This window comes from Siphateles boraxobius, unplaced genomic scaffold (genome assembly GCF_051911475.1).
Source record: "Siphateles boraxobius isolate OS27281-9 unplaced genomic scaffold, OSU_SipBor_1 35, whole genome shotgun sequence".
NCBI classification, from domain to species: domain Eukaryota; kingdom Metazoa; phylum Chordata; class Actinopteri; order Cypriniformes; family Leuciscidae; genus Siphateles; species Siphateles boraxobius.
The window spans coordinates 8,185,001-8,201,342 of NW_027508975.1; the positions used below are offsets into that span (position 1 = coordinate 8,185,001).

Genomic DNA, 16,342 nt, shown 5'->3' on the forward strand with positions numbered 1-16,342 from the left:
TGACTTCAGACTATACTGCATCTAAATTCATCACATAGTCTTTGCGGTCAGTGTTTCCAGCAAATTATTTTTCCGGTAATGATATCTATTTGTTTTCTTTGAAGTAATGCCCATTTCTTTGATGTGAATCATTATTAACTGTTATAAAAATCATTATGGGGGAGGAAACAGCATAATTAGCATGCCAATTGTGGAATGGATAAATGTCCCTTTGCTTTTTCATGCCTGATTACCCCATTGGGTCCACGGTCCATAACAAGCAAAATGAATGCGAAGAGGGATGAGTGAAAGATATGCTTCCCAGCCTGTACTTGAACATTTGTTTTCTGTTCCTTTCCAGTCAGATTTGAAGTTTATTAAATACTATTTGAATGATTGACAAGTTGTAAGTTATAATTATGAATGTTTCAGTTGTGGCAAAGACTTATATTGATGTGACTTCCTGGGCTAATTAAGCAGCTTTGTCTTTGGAGAACTGCACGAATTGAAGCAGCTTGGTCTTTGGAGAACTGCACCAATTGAAAGGTTTTGGGTTTGATCCTAACACCATGTCCTAACCAGATGTGAGGCGACACTGTGACATGCGATGAAAGGTATATTTGCCATGTTAATCAGTTTTGGTCCAAACCAGCCTCGACCCTGTCATCAGAGGATTTAGACGGTTTCTATTTCTGCAAAATTGCACCTGGAACAACAACAACATATAAACTATGACAATGAATATCTCAGGTTCTGAGTATATACTTTATTTAAAGTTAAAACGGTCTGTGTGTGTTTGAATATCATTCTGCATGACCTTTGTAGCCATACTGAAAGCAGCAATGGACAATTTACCTCAGATCTTGAAAATAAATTAATGTTAAAACCCTGAACTCAAGTGTAATCCATGACAAAGATTGTATCAGTCTCTCAGTATGTATTTGTATCATGTTAAAGTGGTTTAAAATGTATAGATTAGATTATGTAGGCTACTTATTCATTTAATTGAGATTGCACTGCACTTGCAGACAGAGCCCTCCCACATGCTCTTCTGATTGGCTGTGATTTTTGATGGATTTTGTAGTCATGTCATATCAGGTGTGGACAGACAAATTGCTTGTCGCTGAAATGTTACCACGTCACGTCTGGTTAGGACATAGTCCTAGAGTTTTACTAGGCTCACTCCAGGTTCACAGACGATCCTGTGGCGGTAACCGATGTTCACTTCAGCTTCACATGCAGAATGTTTTAATATGGCATTTCCTATGTATATTAGTCATACAAAATGTCAGGATCATGAATAAAGATAATCCTCTTTTAGGCTTTGTTTACAGCAAAGCTGCTCATAAAATGATATGTGATTTATCTTCCTAAATCAATAAAAAAAGTTATTGAATTACGGCCCTTGCATAATTACAGGTAGGGAAAAAATATGACTATTAATAATGTGCTGGTATGTAAAACCGAGAGGCATACCTATGAATTCATGATGGATAGCTGCGCAAAGTTGTAATTAAAATTGGACGGGAGCAATACATCTTGCCTGCCTTGATTGGAGGCACAGCAGTGCTTTGATTGGCTGTCTGAATGAGGGAAGTAAGCAAACTGCTACAGTTGCAAAAAAAAAGGTGCTGGTAAAAACCAACGAGTGGGCCACTAAATGCTACTGGAGGTAATGTGCTTTTCAAGGGTCATATATGGAATAACACTGTCCTATGTCATGGTGGTTTTTGCATTTTAAATTGTTGGTCTATGTATAGGCCAGACAGACGGAGTATGAAGTTAAAAGAGTTTTACCTTTAACAAACACCACTTCCATAATGGATTTTGTGGTTTTGTGTGTGTGTTTCTCTTGGTGGTTGTTGTGCATTGCTTATGATCTGACAGGATAAGACAGGAAAATGCACATGTATAATGTAATGCACATGTATCACTGTTTGTCTTACTGATGCATATGGTTTGTTTTTCTGTTTCTCATTAACATTTGGCTTGTGTATCATAGCTGTTTGTGTGGACAAACGGACAAATTTGTTTTAAACTTTAATCATCCAGAAAATCCATTTGTTATCTTTTTTCAGTTGTTCAGCGGCCAGTTTATCAGATATAAAAATGTATGAAGGAATATAAATATATTTTACAGCACTTGTTTGTTAGGGCCTTAAAATCTGGGTTTGCTTACTTCTGTTTCCTAAGTATAATCCACGACGGCAGTATACGAAAGTGTGTTGTATTTTATATTATATATTATATTATATATTCAATTATATTATATATTATATTACTTTGTGTCATTACACAACTCTCTTCAGGCCTTTAATGTCGCTGAAATGATCCCACTCACTTTCCAAAGATGATTCAGAAACACTTTAATATTAAGATTAATCCCTCATTTGTTATGCCTGAAGGAAGCAATAGATTTGTTCAATGCCATTATAGCTTTGACATTCAAATGTATTAATGCAGGCGCCTTAGAGTGTATAATAATAGATCTGATGTATCAATATAAATCAAAATATATAGTACAATGCAGAATAACAGCCTTGGTCTTAAGAGTGCTTTCAATTTTTGAACTCACAAGCACACAAACATGCACAAATACACACACATTCATTCTACTGTCTGTCACTCTGTATTATCTGCAGGCTGACACACAGTGGGCGAGTGTGTTCTGTGCATTTAGATGCTCGAGAGAGGAGAGGCGAGAGAAAGACAATAAGCATGGCAGGGCAGATGAAGACTCACACACTTCCTGCTGAGGCTGTGACACACTTGCGTGCGTTTGTCAAAAAAAAAGGTCTATTTCCGCTTTACTCATAAATATCACCGCCCACCACATCAGCAGCTGAAATTCCACTGTTCCCCCATATCACCTCGTCCTCTCAAATAAAAGGTCTGCTTCTATTTCAGCCATCACAACTTGATTTAAAGAGGCAGATAAAAGGAAGAGAGAGAGAGAGAGCTTTGGATTAATTAATTTTGAACCGTGAAAAATCTGCAAATGTGCTCAGAAAATTGCTTCCCCCGGCATAAGGGATTGTTTCAAGTGGAGATGTTCGGTTCTTCGTCCCCCGCCTGCAGCTGTCACCTGCAACCCCCCTCCCCTTTAAACCTTCCTATGCAGTTTGAATAGAGCCATATCGGTTTATTCCTCCAGCTATTACTCCGCTCATTCTTCAAGCACGGACATATCAGCCTAGTGATTTGGGGGGGGCCTTGACCTTGGCACAATCTTACCACTAATTAAACCTCATCTAATGTGCTGTGCGAGCCAGCGGCACCTGCTTCTCTGGGTGACTGGGTGGGGATGCATGCGTGAATAGCTACTGGACTCGTTTCCAGCATCCCAACTCATGCGTTGCTGTGCTCCATAGCTAATCACAGCATATGATCTGTAGCCCAAGGTTCGGTGCGTACACCAACCCTCTGTTTGTGATTTCGAGATGTGCATTACTCAAGCATTACCAGAAAAGCTGAGGCTTTATTGCAGCTGGCCGTTTCTGTATATGAGGATAAAGGAATGCTGTCTTCTTATGCTGCATATGGGGGAATTCTTGTCATAGTCCATTGCTGGCTGTTACTTCTGTTTATTTGCATTTGATTCTTCATCAAACCGTAATCTCCATGACTGTGCTTGGCTGGCCTCCACTTATCTCTACATGAAGAGTTTCTTCTGAGCAACTTCTTAATACGTGCTCTTCAGTGGTGGTTTACCTGTGAGAATAAAGCCTTAAAACTGTTACCACTGGTGTTCCACAAGGCTCAGTCTTGGGCCCACTTTTATTTTTTTATTTACTGCCCCTTGGACATATTTTTAGGAAGTATGATATTAATTTCCACTATTATGCTGACGACACCCAGCTTTACCTGTCTAACATGCCTGGAGCTTAATAAGTTTGTGAATGCCTGTCCAGGTGTTTGCCAGTAATGTGATTTTGCACAATATATTCCAAGATGATTTAGTAAGAAGTTGCTAATAACATAAATGTACACAAAGTACACAAATAAAGGTTTTCTGTGATGGATAGGTTTAGGGTTAGAGTTAGGGGATAGAATATTTATTTATATATATTTACTTGTCTATTCAGAAACCTTTTATCTGGGAATGTATGTAGACACTTAGGATGTACACTACCAGCCATCGGGCATACCGGGCACTTTTTCCGGTGGGCTGACATGCTTTTTTGGGCCGATACATCTCATACTCTGAAAAATGATATATATATTTTTTTTATCTGAACGGGCCATAAAACTCGTACATCGGCGGCCCGTTCATTTAGTTTTGCTCAATTGGTGATACCAGTGTTTGACACAGGATTTTTAGGTAATCTGTGGTGAGTGTTCATCCGTCCCTCTTGGGGGGTTTGGGGGCATGCTCCCCCGTAAGAAAATTGTGTGCTTTTTAATGTTAAATTCCTCAATCTGGTGCACTTTGAGTATTCAAAATTAAGAGCTCCAACACATATTCAGTTTGCAAATTGAACAAAGAAAAATTGAAAACTCTTTTAGTTGTGATATAGTGTCTGTCTACATTACACTACTACATAATAATAGTTATAATATTCATCCGTCCCTCTTGGGGGGTTTGGGGGCATGCTCCCCCATAAGAAAATTTTGTGCTTTTTAATGTTAAATTCATCAATCTGGTGCACTTTGAGTATTCAAAATTAAGAGCTCCAACCCATATTCAGTTTGCAAATTGAACAAAGAAAAACTCAAAACTCTTTTAGTTGTGATATACGTAGTGTCTGTCTACATTACACTACTACATAATAATAGTTATAATATTAATCCCTTAAACAGTAATAGCCATATATTGTAAAACAAAATGCACTGAAAAATAAAAGCAACTTTCATAATTAGTTTTGAACTAATTTCTATACTTGAAAGAAATAAACACATGAACTTTTATTTGAATGGAAACGGCATCAAGCCTACACTGACTTTTTTGTCCAATGCATTACACCGTTACAAAGATCCCAGCGCCACCAATTAAACAAAACTAAATGAATGGGCGAGTTTTTCAAACGAGTTTTATGGGCAACTTTTATTATGATCATGGGCGAGTTTCTAAACGAGTTTTATGGGCAACTTTTATTATGATCATGATCTTAAAAACCTAATGCTTACATGGCTGAAATTTGTTTTGTAGACAAAAACAATTTTGACTGGTAGCAGGGCTGGACTGGGAATAAAAATCGACCCAGACTGGCCCACTACATCATAAACACAACCAATCTTTGCACGCCCTTGAATATGTATACCATGTATACCATATGTATGAATGTATATTAATATTAAATTCATCAATCTGGTGCACTTTGAGAGTTCAAAATTAAGTTCAAATTCAAAACAAATTTCAGTCATGTAAGCATTAGGTTTTTAAGATAATGATCATAATAAAAGTTGTCCTTTTGTGTCAGTTATACTGACCTTGTGCTGTCATTATCATCATCAGTTTCAAGTTTCAATCAACGGTCTGATCTTTTGTCATTGTTTCATTCAAAAGCTGTACTAAAGTAAAAGCAAGATATAATAATGAGAAGTTTGTCTGCCTGAATGCATAAAATGATGTCCTAATGATGAAATCTGTGTGTTTGTGTGCTATAGGTGATGCAGGTGGTGAAGGAGCAGATCACTCGTGCTCTCACGGTCAAGCCTAACTCTCTGGATCAGTTTAAAAGTCGTCTGCAAAATCTGAGCTACACTGAGATCCTCAAATTGCGCCAGTCCGAAAGGATGAACCAGGAGGATTTCCAATCCCGGCCCATCCTGTGAGTCACTGGAAACTCTTCAATTATCTGAAGCACTCATTTCCCACAATCAGACTCACCCAGTTTTGATCCATGTGTACTGCACCTGTATCCCACTCATGATTGAAAACAATCCTTTAAATGGTTCATAACTAATTCAACTAAGAGGAGACTTCATTATATAAATTACCCACTGCATTACAGTTGTGTCATTTGAGCTGGAATGTACAATCGCAGAGAACATTCGTTTTTTGTGCATACATCAACATGCAATATAACAGTGAAATGGAAATGTCCGTGTTGAACTTTCAGAGCTTGTTTGAACTGAAACGCTGGAAATATCACTCATGATTTTATGTTCTATCAATGTGAAATATGTAACATGGTTCAGTCTGTTGACTATAACAGAAATATCAAATTGTCGGCTTGGCTTTTGACAGTATACACAAAACCAAATGGTAAAATCAGTGGTCAAAAATGTGGGAACCTTAAGATTTTTTTCCCAGTATTCACAAGCATTTTTAATTATTTTTTTTGTATTATTATTACAGTAGCATTATTATTAAATGTATTGTATGCATTTTTACAGTAGTAAACATGGTTCTTATTGTATTAATTAGGTTATTGTAGCTAAATTAAATAATTAATAAATTACTATTCATTTAAAAAAAAAAAACACTACATGATATTGAGAATGGCTACTTTTTAATCCCAAACAAAATTAAACATAAAAAGGATAAAATCTGCAATCAAAAACCAGATAAGGCAACTCATTACCACAGAATGTGATATAAAAAAATTCTCATAAATTACTTCTCTTCTGTAATTTAAGCAATGCCCTGAGCATTAGCTTAGTCTTTAAATGGCTAATTATTTTTGCAAATTCTCAGCTTTCGATCTAAATGAGGTAAATTTGGCAGTAGTATTAGCAAAACCACAAGATAAAAGAAAGTTTGCCTGGCTCTTCCTGACTTGTACAAAGAAATATCTAAAGGCCAAGTCTGTATGTCCCGTCTTTCTTTGTGTAAACTGCCAGTAAAGTGGTGAATCAGTACTTTAAACTGCATTTGTCTGATGTTTCTCCAGGGAGCTTAGGGAGAAAATCCAGCCAGAGATCATGGAGTTGATCAAACAGCAACGCCTCAATCGCCTGTGTGAGGGCACCTGTTTCAGGAAGATCAGCAGCCGAAGGAGACAAGGTAAGAAAAACACCATGTCATAAGGCAACAAAGTGACACAACAAAACTAAAAGTGATACAAGCTGCCTCTTTCTTGTTAATCCAAGTTTCTGTCCTAACCAGCATCTTTGAGCAACACTACATTTTGTCTATTGCTTGATTCTGTTTTCAGCATTTCCCACCCACACAGTACATCCATTGAGCAACAATCCTGTACCTCATGTATGTTATACATTGGCAAGCCTGAGAGAGATTGCATGTGGTAGTAGAGAAACAGGATATTGCATGACAAATCCCTCAAGGTTCTCTAAGGAGAACCATAAAAAGGATGCCGTTTGCTGAAGCAGCACAGAAATTAATGAAAATACATGCATTTTTTGCATTAAAATAATATCAATATGCCCTTGTTTTTCTTACTGTGTCTCTGTGGTGTAATGCAGCATTTTCACCTTCAGTTTCCCCTAAAAAATGTGATTGTCCCTGGATTTGTCTGGTTAGTACACAGTATAAGATTTAACTCTCCTAAAATGAATGTGCTTTCAGCTGAAATGTCTTAATGTATCATTTCTGAGTGAGCAGAGCTTCACTAGCTTTCTTATGCTCGTCCTCAGTGTGTGAATTGATTCACTTAATGGGGTTGCTCCATTCTGCCTTTTATTACTTCTTATTTGAAAACAGAACTTTGGAATTATAGGAATTTACTGACACCTTCATTGGTCACAATTTTTTTTTATTTGCACATCAGCAATCTCTTAGTTTAGTAACATAATGTTAGAATGTTAAGAATAGAAAATAATAGTTTTATCCAACTATTTTACATAAACACTTTGAAATTCATACGTCCTATGAATTACATTTTTATGAGTGCTATTATTAAACCGACAGCATGATTTAGCAAGTGTGAAAAATAGCATTTTCCGTTGCTGAGAGAGTGGAAGTATGGAGCCAATTTCAAACAAACGCCGAGTGGTGGGAGTGATAAAGCTTACGGCACAGATTGGGGAGTTGAAGGATCGTCAAATGTAATACCGCTTTTTACGCGGGCTGGGTGAAGAGGAGGGCTGTCTGCTGAGCTCAGAGGGAGGCTTTATCAGTTAGCCTGGATAATTTAACACTCTTCACACTTCTACAGGATTAGATCATTCTAAGACTAGACACCTTGTCTATCTCTTGCTATGCATCCGTCTGCTTGCCTCTCTTTCTCCTTTCTTCCTTTCTCTATTCATTTGAGAATTGTCACACTTTTCCTGTTTTATTGACATAATTTTCTTCAATTATGAACCTTATTTATGTGAATGAAAAACTTTTTTTTTGTTCATAATCAACGATTATATTTTCCGCTTGAGACACTTAATATGACTTACATTGCACCCTCTCATAATTTGACTGGCATATGCAGTACACATTTGATAAGTCGATATTTATCCAGAAGCGGTGACTACTAATGAGAGTGCAGACATAGAAGCTCATGTGAACGAAGTAAAAATTAAATAAAAATCCATGGTGGGAATATTTGAATGTTGAATTTTTTTGCCCCAACCTCAAAGTATTCCAGGCAACTTGCATTCGTGGACTAAAATTTTATTTGGTTATTTTCACTTCCACTGAAAATAACCAAATGTAATGGTGCTTGATCGATCTGTCCCAACTTATTTTCAAGTAGGAGGTAAGAGAATTCCAAGTTCAAAGGTGTCCAGAATGCAGGATTGGATACAGCAGTAAAGGAGGACTGCCTAGTAATAACCAATATTTCAGTGACTTATTCTTATCCATGTGTATGCACCACATGAAATACCATTGAATAGTTACCTTTGTACGCGCCCATGTGTTTGTGGTATGTGGCAGTATACTGTATATCAGTTTTTTCATTACAGACACCGTTAGGTCCCTAATATATTTAATTTATTATTGTTATAGTAACCTTCGTGATGATGTCATTTACTTTGAATCACATTGAATGTATTTGCGCCATTTCAATAGCTTGCTCCATGACATTCAGGTATGTTCTACTTCCTAATATAATCTTTAGAATGAGGTTCCCCACAGGAGGTACTGACCACATGAAGCCACCAAAATTCCCAAGATAGCCCTATGTCAGACCATTGCTTTTGTCCATGAACAACTAACCTTTTCAGCAAGCATTTAAGGACTGCTCTTAAATGAAAGATTGAAGCGCACCTGTGGATTTTCACTGTGACAGATGCTACATTGACATTTGTATTCCCTATTGTTCCCCCAAAGCAAAGTTCTCTTCTCATGGTGGAAAAAATTAGCTGTCCAGTTTCTACCTTGAATCTTAAGTATTGCAGAAGTTGCCTGAGGCTGAGCTTTCTGAATAATAGTTAAAAAATACTAGTTAAAAATCCTGAGCCAGCTAATCTTCAGAATTACAGGTTTACATTGGGAGAAGATTAAGTTCAACACAGAGATTGAATTGAATGAATTGTTTTTGTTTGTAGGCGTTTGTTCACTTTAGATTGCCATACACTAGTTTGTAAATCTTTGCATTTGATAGATACTTGATTAGGTTGCAGTGTCATCTTAAGGTTAAGGAGATCTTGTGTTCTTAGTCCCAGATGTTGGTTTAAGTGCATGCATGATGCCTGAGGAAAGGGCACCACAGCACTACCATTCAGGATTCCCTTAAATAAAAATGACTTCTATCTGCATCCACATCGCTCCCTCTGTCTCGTGACTTATGTACTGTATGTCATCAATTAGAATATAAATTCAGGAAAGCCATGTACAAAGGACATTTTCACCAACTTTTCATTATGCACGTGACACTGAATGCATATTAAACCATTCTGCACATATCTCACAGGGCTCACAGATGGATGTTGGCTGCAATATCCATTGGTTGCTCATTGTACATTTGTAGTGGTGGATAAATGACCCATTGAGCTGGTTTGTTGGTAAGCTGAAGAGAGATCACCCTAGATCAAGCTGTTTCCAGCACACTCTTATCTCTTTGGGTGTGTATATGTAGCCTGTGCAGTGCCACCCTGCAGGACACTCTTATATCCCACAATGTTTTTTAATTTGCCAAACTGCTATTCCCTGCTATTAAGACTTGGATTCAGGCGCTAGGGTTGAGTGCCAGCTATGGCCTTCTAGGCTAAATGTGAGCAGTCCTGGCAGTGATCACTTTTGTCTGCTTTTGGCATGGCACAGGAAGCCTTGGGAAGTGATTTGGGGGGAAAATTGCCTGTCACAGCTTTACCCAATCTGCAATGCAAAGCCAAATAATATTAAGCATTGCAATAGAATGAAAGACAACTTGTTAGCATTACATGGTGGAAGACTGACCTACTGCTCTGCTTCTTTACAGACAAGTTCTGGTACTGTCGATTGTCGCCCAATCATAAAGTTCTCCACTACGGGGATTTGGAGGAGAGCCCTCAGGGAGAGGTACCCCATGATTCCCTACAGGACAAGCGTGAGTACAGCCTCTGTACTCTGTACAGTAACATCTGATCGTTGTGTAGTGGCTTCACTCTATTAAGATGGCCACACCCTGTCTTATTAATTATTCTTTGTTCCCTATGGCAGTTCCTGTGGCTGACATCAAAGCTGTTGTCACTGGTAAAGACTGTCCACACATGAAGGAAAAGGGAGCTCTGAAGCAGAACAAGGTGAGCAAAAAATTCTCTTGAATATCCAAAGATCAAATTTTCGTTTGATGCAGTGGTTTGTGGCTTGGTGACAAAGGGTGCATTAGTTATGCCTTGTAGCTTTGTGAGTAATGATACATCAGCTCACTTCAGTTTCAAAGTCACCCTTTCTTCTTCCCACAGAACAAAGCAGACAATTTGGTCAACAGGGAGTCATTTTTTACAGTTGTGGCATAAATTTGACATTGATTAAACTTGAGGACAGGATATCAAGTATAGTTGAAACCTTCTGGCACAGCCATAAGGATCCCCTTAGTCCTGATGACACTGTCTGTAAAATAACAATGTGTATCAATGTTGTTGTTTTTTGTACTTTCTTTAAGAAACATTTATATTAATAGGAATTTGACTTGAAAAAACACTTCCCTTACTAACTGCTGAAAAGAGACATTATTCTGATTGTCTTGATATGGTAGACATCATTAAGGCTGAGAAGCACTGCAGCAGTAATGCCTGTGGTAAACTTAATGTTTGCCGCAGAAGTACGTCCAATTTTTACGTCGCCTTATTTACCATTCCAAGAAATCATTATTCTGAAGAATTTGAAGGATTCCACTTTGGTCACATATGATATATCAGAGTTATTTTAATGGTTTAGAAGTATCTAGACCTGCTCCTGGACGACCACATTCCTGCAGAGTTTAGCTCAAACCTGCATGGAAGTTTCTAATAATCCTGAAGATCTTAATTAGCTTGTTTTATTAGAGTTAGAGCCACACTCTGCAGAAAGGCCCACCACTGTACTAGAGCAGTATTTCCCTAGTGGGACCTGGCCACCGGGTTGAAAAACACTGCCCTAGAGCATTTAACTCTAGGGGCCCTATTTTAAGGATCTAAGCGCATAGTCTAAAGCGTTAAGTTACTGTCTAATGTGCAGTTAGGGAGTGTCCGAATCCACCTTTGCTGGTTTAAAGATGGAAAAAATGGTCGGGCGCGCCAGGCACATGGTCTAAAAGGGTTGTCTCTATTCTCTTAATGAGTAATGGGTGTGTTTTGGACTTTACGTGCAATAAACCAATCAGAGTCTCATCTCCCATTCCCTTTAAATGCCAGTTGTGCTCATACAATGGCAGATTCACTATTAACATGAAGGAATTTGATAATGGAAAGACCGAATGCGTCTCCAGAGTGCAAACGGATCTGCTCGTGCGCAAGGTTAAAGCATGCGAGCAGACCATCTACGGACAAGCCGGATTCCACCATATCTTTATGTACACAATAATAGATATTTTGCATTGTAACCCATTTTTTTTAATATTTTGCATGTTTCTGTGGTGGTGCTGCCCTGTGTGTTTAATAAGCAGACCTTTAGACGAGGTTTCAGTTGGTCAATGGCGCAGTCTATTTCAGTTGTCTCAAAATAGCAATGCGCCATCAATGCACTCGAACACACCTCTGAACGCACAGATGGGCGTAAATGCATTTGCTAATTAATCAACGTGGCACAGGACGTGAAAATAACTGCGTCAGGCTGAAACACTGCATTGTATTGCGCCTATGTTGTAAGGACTTCAACACTTTTTTTTTTTTTTTTTAGACCTCCTAGGTTCAGATTCAGAGTCATCACAGTTGTGAATAAGGTCAATGAATTTGATATTGTGTCAGTCATATAAAAGAAACCTGGTACAGTTTGTAAAGTAGTTTATGAATTTAAAAAAAACATCCTGGTCTGAGATCCAGTACAGTTATTGTGAGATATTAATGTAGGCTTATAAGTAAGGGCTCTAGACAGGCCAAGGGGTCTGAAAAGTGTTGATAAGATCTAGGCATAGACATTTCAAATGTGCCATAGAGAGGATTGGATTGTTGGCCAATTGAACAAGGTGTTCTCTTCTTACTTGAATTGGTGACTTTGCTGGCATGTCCGTAATTTTGACAGGGTTGTTACCAAATGCAGTTACCCCAAAAACTACGTGTATTTTCTGTGTAGATTTGAGTCCATGAGACTGAAGTATCTTGTTAAGGTAAAGCATTGATGCACTTCCTACTGCTTTCTCTTGGTGCCTGCCAGGAGAAGCCGGTATACGATCACACACACACACACACACACACACACACACACACACACACACACACACACACACACACACACACACACACACACACACACACACAGACACACACACACAAACAGATTGGACCATCTGCTGTCATAATATGTTCGGAGAGGATCTGCAAGTCACGCAATAGGAGGCACACAAACACTGCAGCCCCATTAGCATTTGACAGACGGTGTCAATTCTCTTTCCTTCTTTAGGAGGTGCTAGAGCTGGCTTTCTCTGTCCTCTATGAGTCTGATGAGTATCTAAACTTCATTGCCCCTGACAAGCACGAGGTGAGCAACCAGCAACTGCAAGCTACAAAGTGGTGTAGCACAACTCCTTTGTGTGATTTGGATTTTGTGCATGCTGTGGTTTAATGCCATGTTTTTGGCTGTTTTTCAGTACTGTGTGTGGACAGATGGGCTGAATGCACTGCTGGGGAAGGAGATGACAAGTGAGTTCACTCGCTCAGACATGGACACTCTTCTCAACATGGAAATGAAGCTCCGCCTCCTGGACCTGGAGAACATCCAGATCCCTGAAGTTCCTCCCCCAATCCCCAAAGAGCCAAGCAATTATGACTTTGTTTATGACTGCAATTAATCCCCTTTCACTGGACTGACTGATTTTTCGTACTTGCATACTGGAAGAAAGACTCTTTCCCGCTAAAACTTGGCTCTCTAGTACGCCTCATCACAATGGATTTGCTGAACTTACTGGACTTGGCTTGCAAGACCTATGAACCATCTGGTCTGGTTAAAGAACCACCACAAACTGGTCCTCAGGTCCTAAACCACTCTAGTCCTGTCGCAGTAATTTCCAGACATCTCTTCAAACAGTTACATTCCTCAAGCAGCCCACCTCCACCTGCTCTGGCTTAAAAAAGGTTGTGTCAAGAATTTTTGTCCCATCATAATTTCTGGCTGTTCGGAGTGGGATGCTCCCTGTAGAGTGTGCAAAAAGTCTAGGGGATTGTGGCATGTAGCACTCACTGTAGTATGTTTCTCACTCTAACAAGCGGCAGCTATATTGCTAGCAAAGTCCAAGTTTGTTCTTTCTCCAAGTACCCCATTCATGCCTCTTATACTGTAGACTGTTAAATTAAATAGGCAGCTTCATGCAAGAGGTTGCCTTTTTTGTCTTAAACCATACCTGCTTTGTGCGTACTTTGTTATCATTGTCTGACTATAATGCAGGCGTGTAGATATAGCTCTTTCCTTCACTTGACATCAACCAGACTCATGGCAGACTGCTGTAAAATTCCAAAGCAATATTGAGCTTCTGTTTTTGTAAGCTGGTATAAACTTTTGTGATATTTGTGATTGCTGCCACGTAGTCAGTATTATACATTTCTGTGTGTTAAGGAATTTCATTTTTCAGGGCCGTCAAATTTCATTTGAACTTTCATGATTAATTTAATTTAAGATTGTGGGTATTATAATTGTTATGATTTATGATTTTTCTCCCCTCATGTTTGTTAGAACGCAACATCCTGCTGTTTACATTAAAGATGGATTCCAGTTCAGTTTTTAGCATTTCTTTAATCATTCTGTCTTGCATACTTTATATCAATCAGGGGTATATCCTGCTCCTAGGGGGCTACCTACCTGAAGAGTTAAGTTTTAAGTTTAACTGGCTATAAGAGTGTTTAATTAAGGCTAGAACTTAACTGTGCTGGAAGGTGGCCCTCCAGAAACAGGACTGGACTCCCCTCGTTTGTATATATTATATTTCATATTTGCTTGTATTTTATATTTTTATTAATATATTCCGTATGATTTTGTGGGAACCACCTTCAATGAGTAGTGGTCTCCAGGGGCCTCATTTATAAAACGTGAATTTACTAAAATCCACGCCAGCGTTCATTTTTATAAAAATATAAGTCTTTGACGTAGAAAACTGCTTGTAGCGCCACGTCAGGTTCTAAGAAGATGTACACACTTTTCCTTGTGGCAGTGAGTTGGACAGGAATATAAGCAATTCTTGCCACCCACCATTCTTAAAGGATTTTTCACGAAAAAACTGTGTACGTTTGTTCTCTGAATCACACGTACATTTGAGAAATGATCGTAAGACCAAATCTAGGACGGTTTCTACGCAACATTTTATAATCGAGGCCCCACAAGAAGTGTATACACTTACCTCTCATATTACACAACTAGGAACATGGATTACTGTACTACCCACAAACACAAAAAAACACTGGCCATCACAGCCTGAGAGACTCGGGGTGTTCCGGAATGTTCTTCACAACTCTGTGTGGTAATAACAGGGCCATCTTGGCAATAATCTGCTGGTCTGTGTAACTCTAGCCTTTCCAGTGACTTCCTCCTACTCACTGCCACCCCAAAATGCCATTGTCGTGTGAATGAACGGCCAAAAAACACAGAAAGTTTTCCCTTTTTAGTTGGAAAAAGGTGTGGAGTAATCTAATGGCATTTCTTAATCGGATGGCAGATTTTGTACTAAGCACACCCTTCAAGCGTAGATAAGAATCTTGTCTCTCTTATGGGGAGTTGCATACTTGACAAAACAAATATATTTGCTTTCTGCATCATTTCTACACCTTTACCTGAACAGTGAAAGATGATCTACATTCCTGCTGCAAGAATATGTTAATTTCATTGGCTATTGAGAGATGCTATTGTTCAAAAGTTTATAACTGAGAGGACAGTGCTTTTGTTCACAAAAACAATGTTTGGAACAAAGTAGCGTTTAAATGATCAAAAAATGTCAAAACATTAATGCTACTTCTCAAAGTGTTCCATTTGAACATACTTCCCTACTATATATAGTAAATGAAGAACCGTATGTGACGAGTACTTTTTAAAAATATTACTCCCGGCGAGATTCAACTGACGAATGCAGTACGTTCGGATTACATTCATAGTACACAAATTCATACTATATATGTTTTTTTAAGTTGGCCATGAAGTAATTACTTATTTAAAACAACTACCTACTCAAAGAGTATGAAATTTCAGATGCAGCCTCTTTCTGCAGTCTTGATACTTGCATCTCTTCAGTTCAGTTTTGGTTTTAAAATGGCAACAATGAAATCTCTCGATCTAGAAATGTAATTGTACTGCTCTTTGCTGATAGATGAAGGTTATTCCATGATTGTGTACACTGTCTTTATATGAAAGTAAACTGGATTCATCCAGGACAAAGGGAGAAGTGGAAGGCTCATCTTGTCAACAGGCCCTCATCTGGCAGATTTATTGAATAGTGTGTATCATACAGAAAGTTCATCTGCAAAGCTAAAGAGTCTCTGATCATTTGAAATTATTTCCAAAAACCAGAATATATAAAAAAAAAAACTAACTGACAAAAAAGGAGATCCATAGAAATTTAGAACAATGTTATGGATGTGTATGTTTGGGAACATCTTAAATTCATCTACCTGAATATCTTAAAACGCTGCATGTCTATCTATTACATAAAATTAAGAATGCCATGGTTTGTAAATGGGCAGTGAACATGTCAGTTAAGGGAAGCCCACTTTGCCATTTTGAAATAGATCTACCAGACCAAATAAGTTGGTATTAACATTTAACATTACTCTCATATGTAAATATATATTTACACATAAATATACTGACTAATGTAGAATTTTGTAAAATTGTTAGGAGGGGAAAACGAACGTGGCCAGTACGGGGATCGAACCCGCGACCTTGGCGTTATTAGCACCACGCTCTAACCAACTGAGCTAACCGGCC

General features: G+C 38.4%; 1 protein-coding gene and 1 non-coding gene across 9 annotated transcripts in view; one reads left to right on the plus strand and one right to left on the minus strand.

Annotated features, from left to right (window-relative positions):
* Positions 1–14,148, plus strand: part of elmo1 (engulfment and cell motility 1 (ced-12 homolog, C. elegans)) — an 87,956-nt gene extending 73,808 nt beyond the window's left edge. For all 8 annotated transcript variants that reach the window (XM_077196193.1, XM_077196196.1, XM_077196195.1 and 5 more), the window contains 6 exons: positions 5,587–5,750; positions 6,816–6,928; positions 10,239–10,346; positions 10,460–10,542; positions 12,839–12,916; positions 13,026–14,148. In XM_077196193.1, the coding sequence (XP_077052308.1) occupies positions 5,587–5,750; positions 6,816–6,928; positions 10,239–10,346; positions 10,460–10,542; positions 12,839–12,916; positions 13,026–13,226 (747 nt within the window). In that variant the 3' untranslated portion in view covers positions 13,227–14,148. The remainder of the gene's footprint in view (positions 1–5,586; positions 5,751–6,815; positions 6,929–10,238; positions 10,347–10,459; positions 10,543–12,838; positions 12,917–13,025) is intronic.
* A 2,120-nt stretch (positions 14,149–16,268) lies between these two features.
* Positions 16,269–16,342, minus strand: trnai-aau (transfer RNA isoleucine (anticodon AAU)). Its single transcript has one exon. It is a non-coding gene; the product is annotated as a tRNA-Ile (tRNA).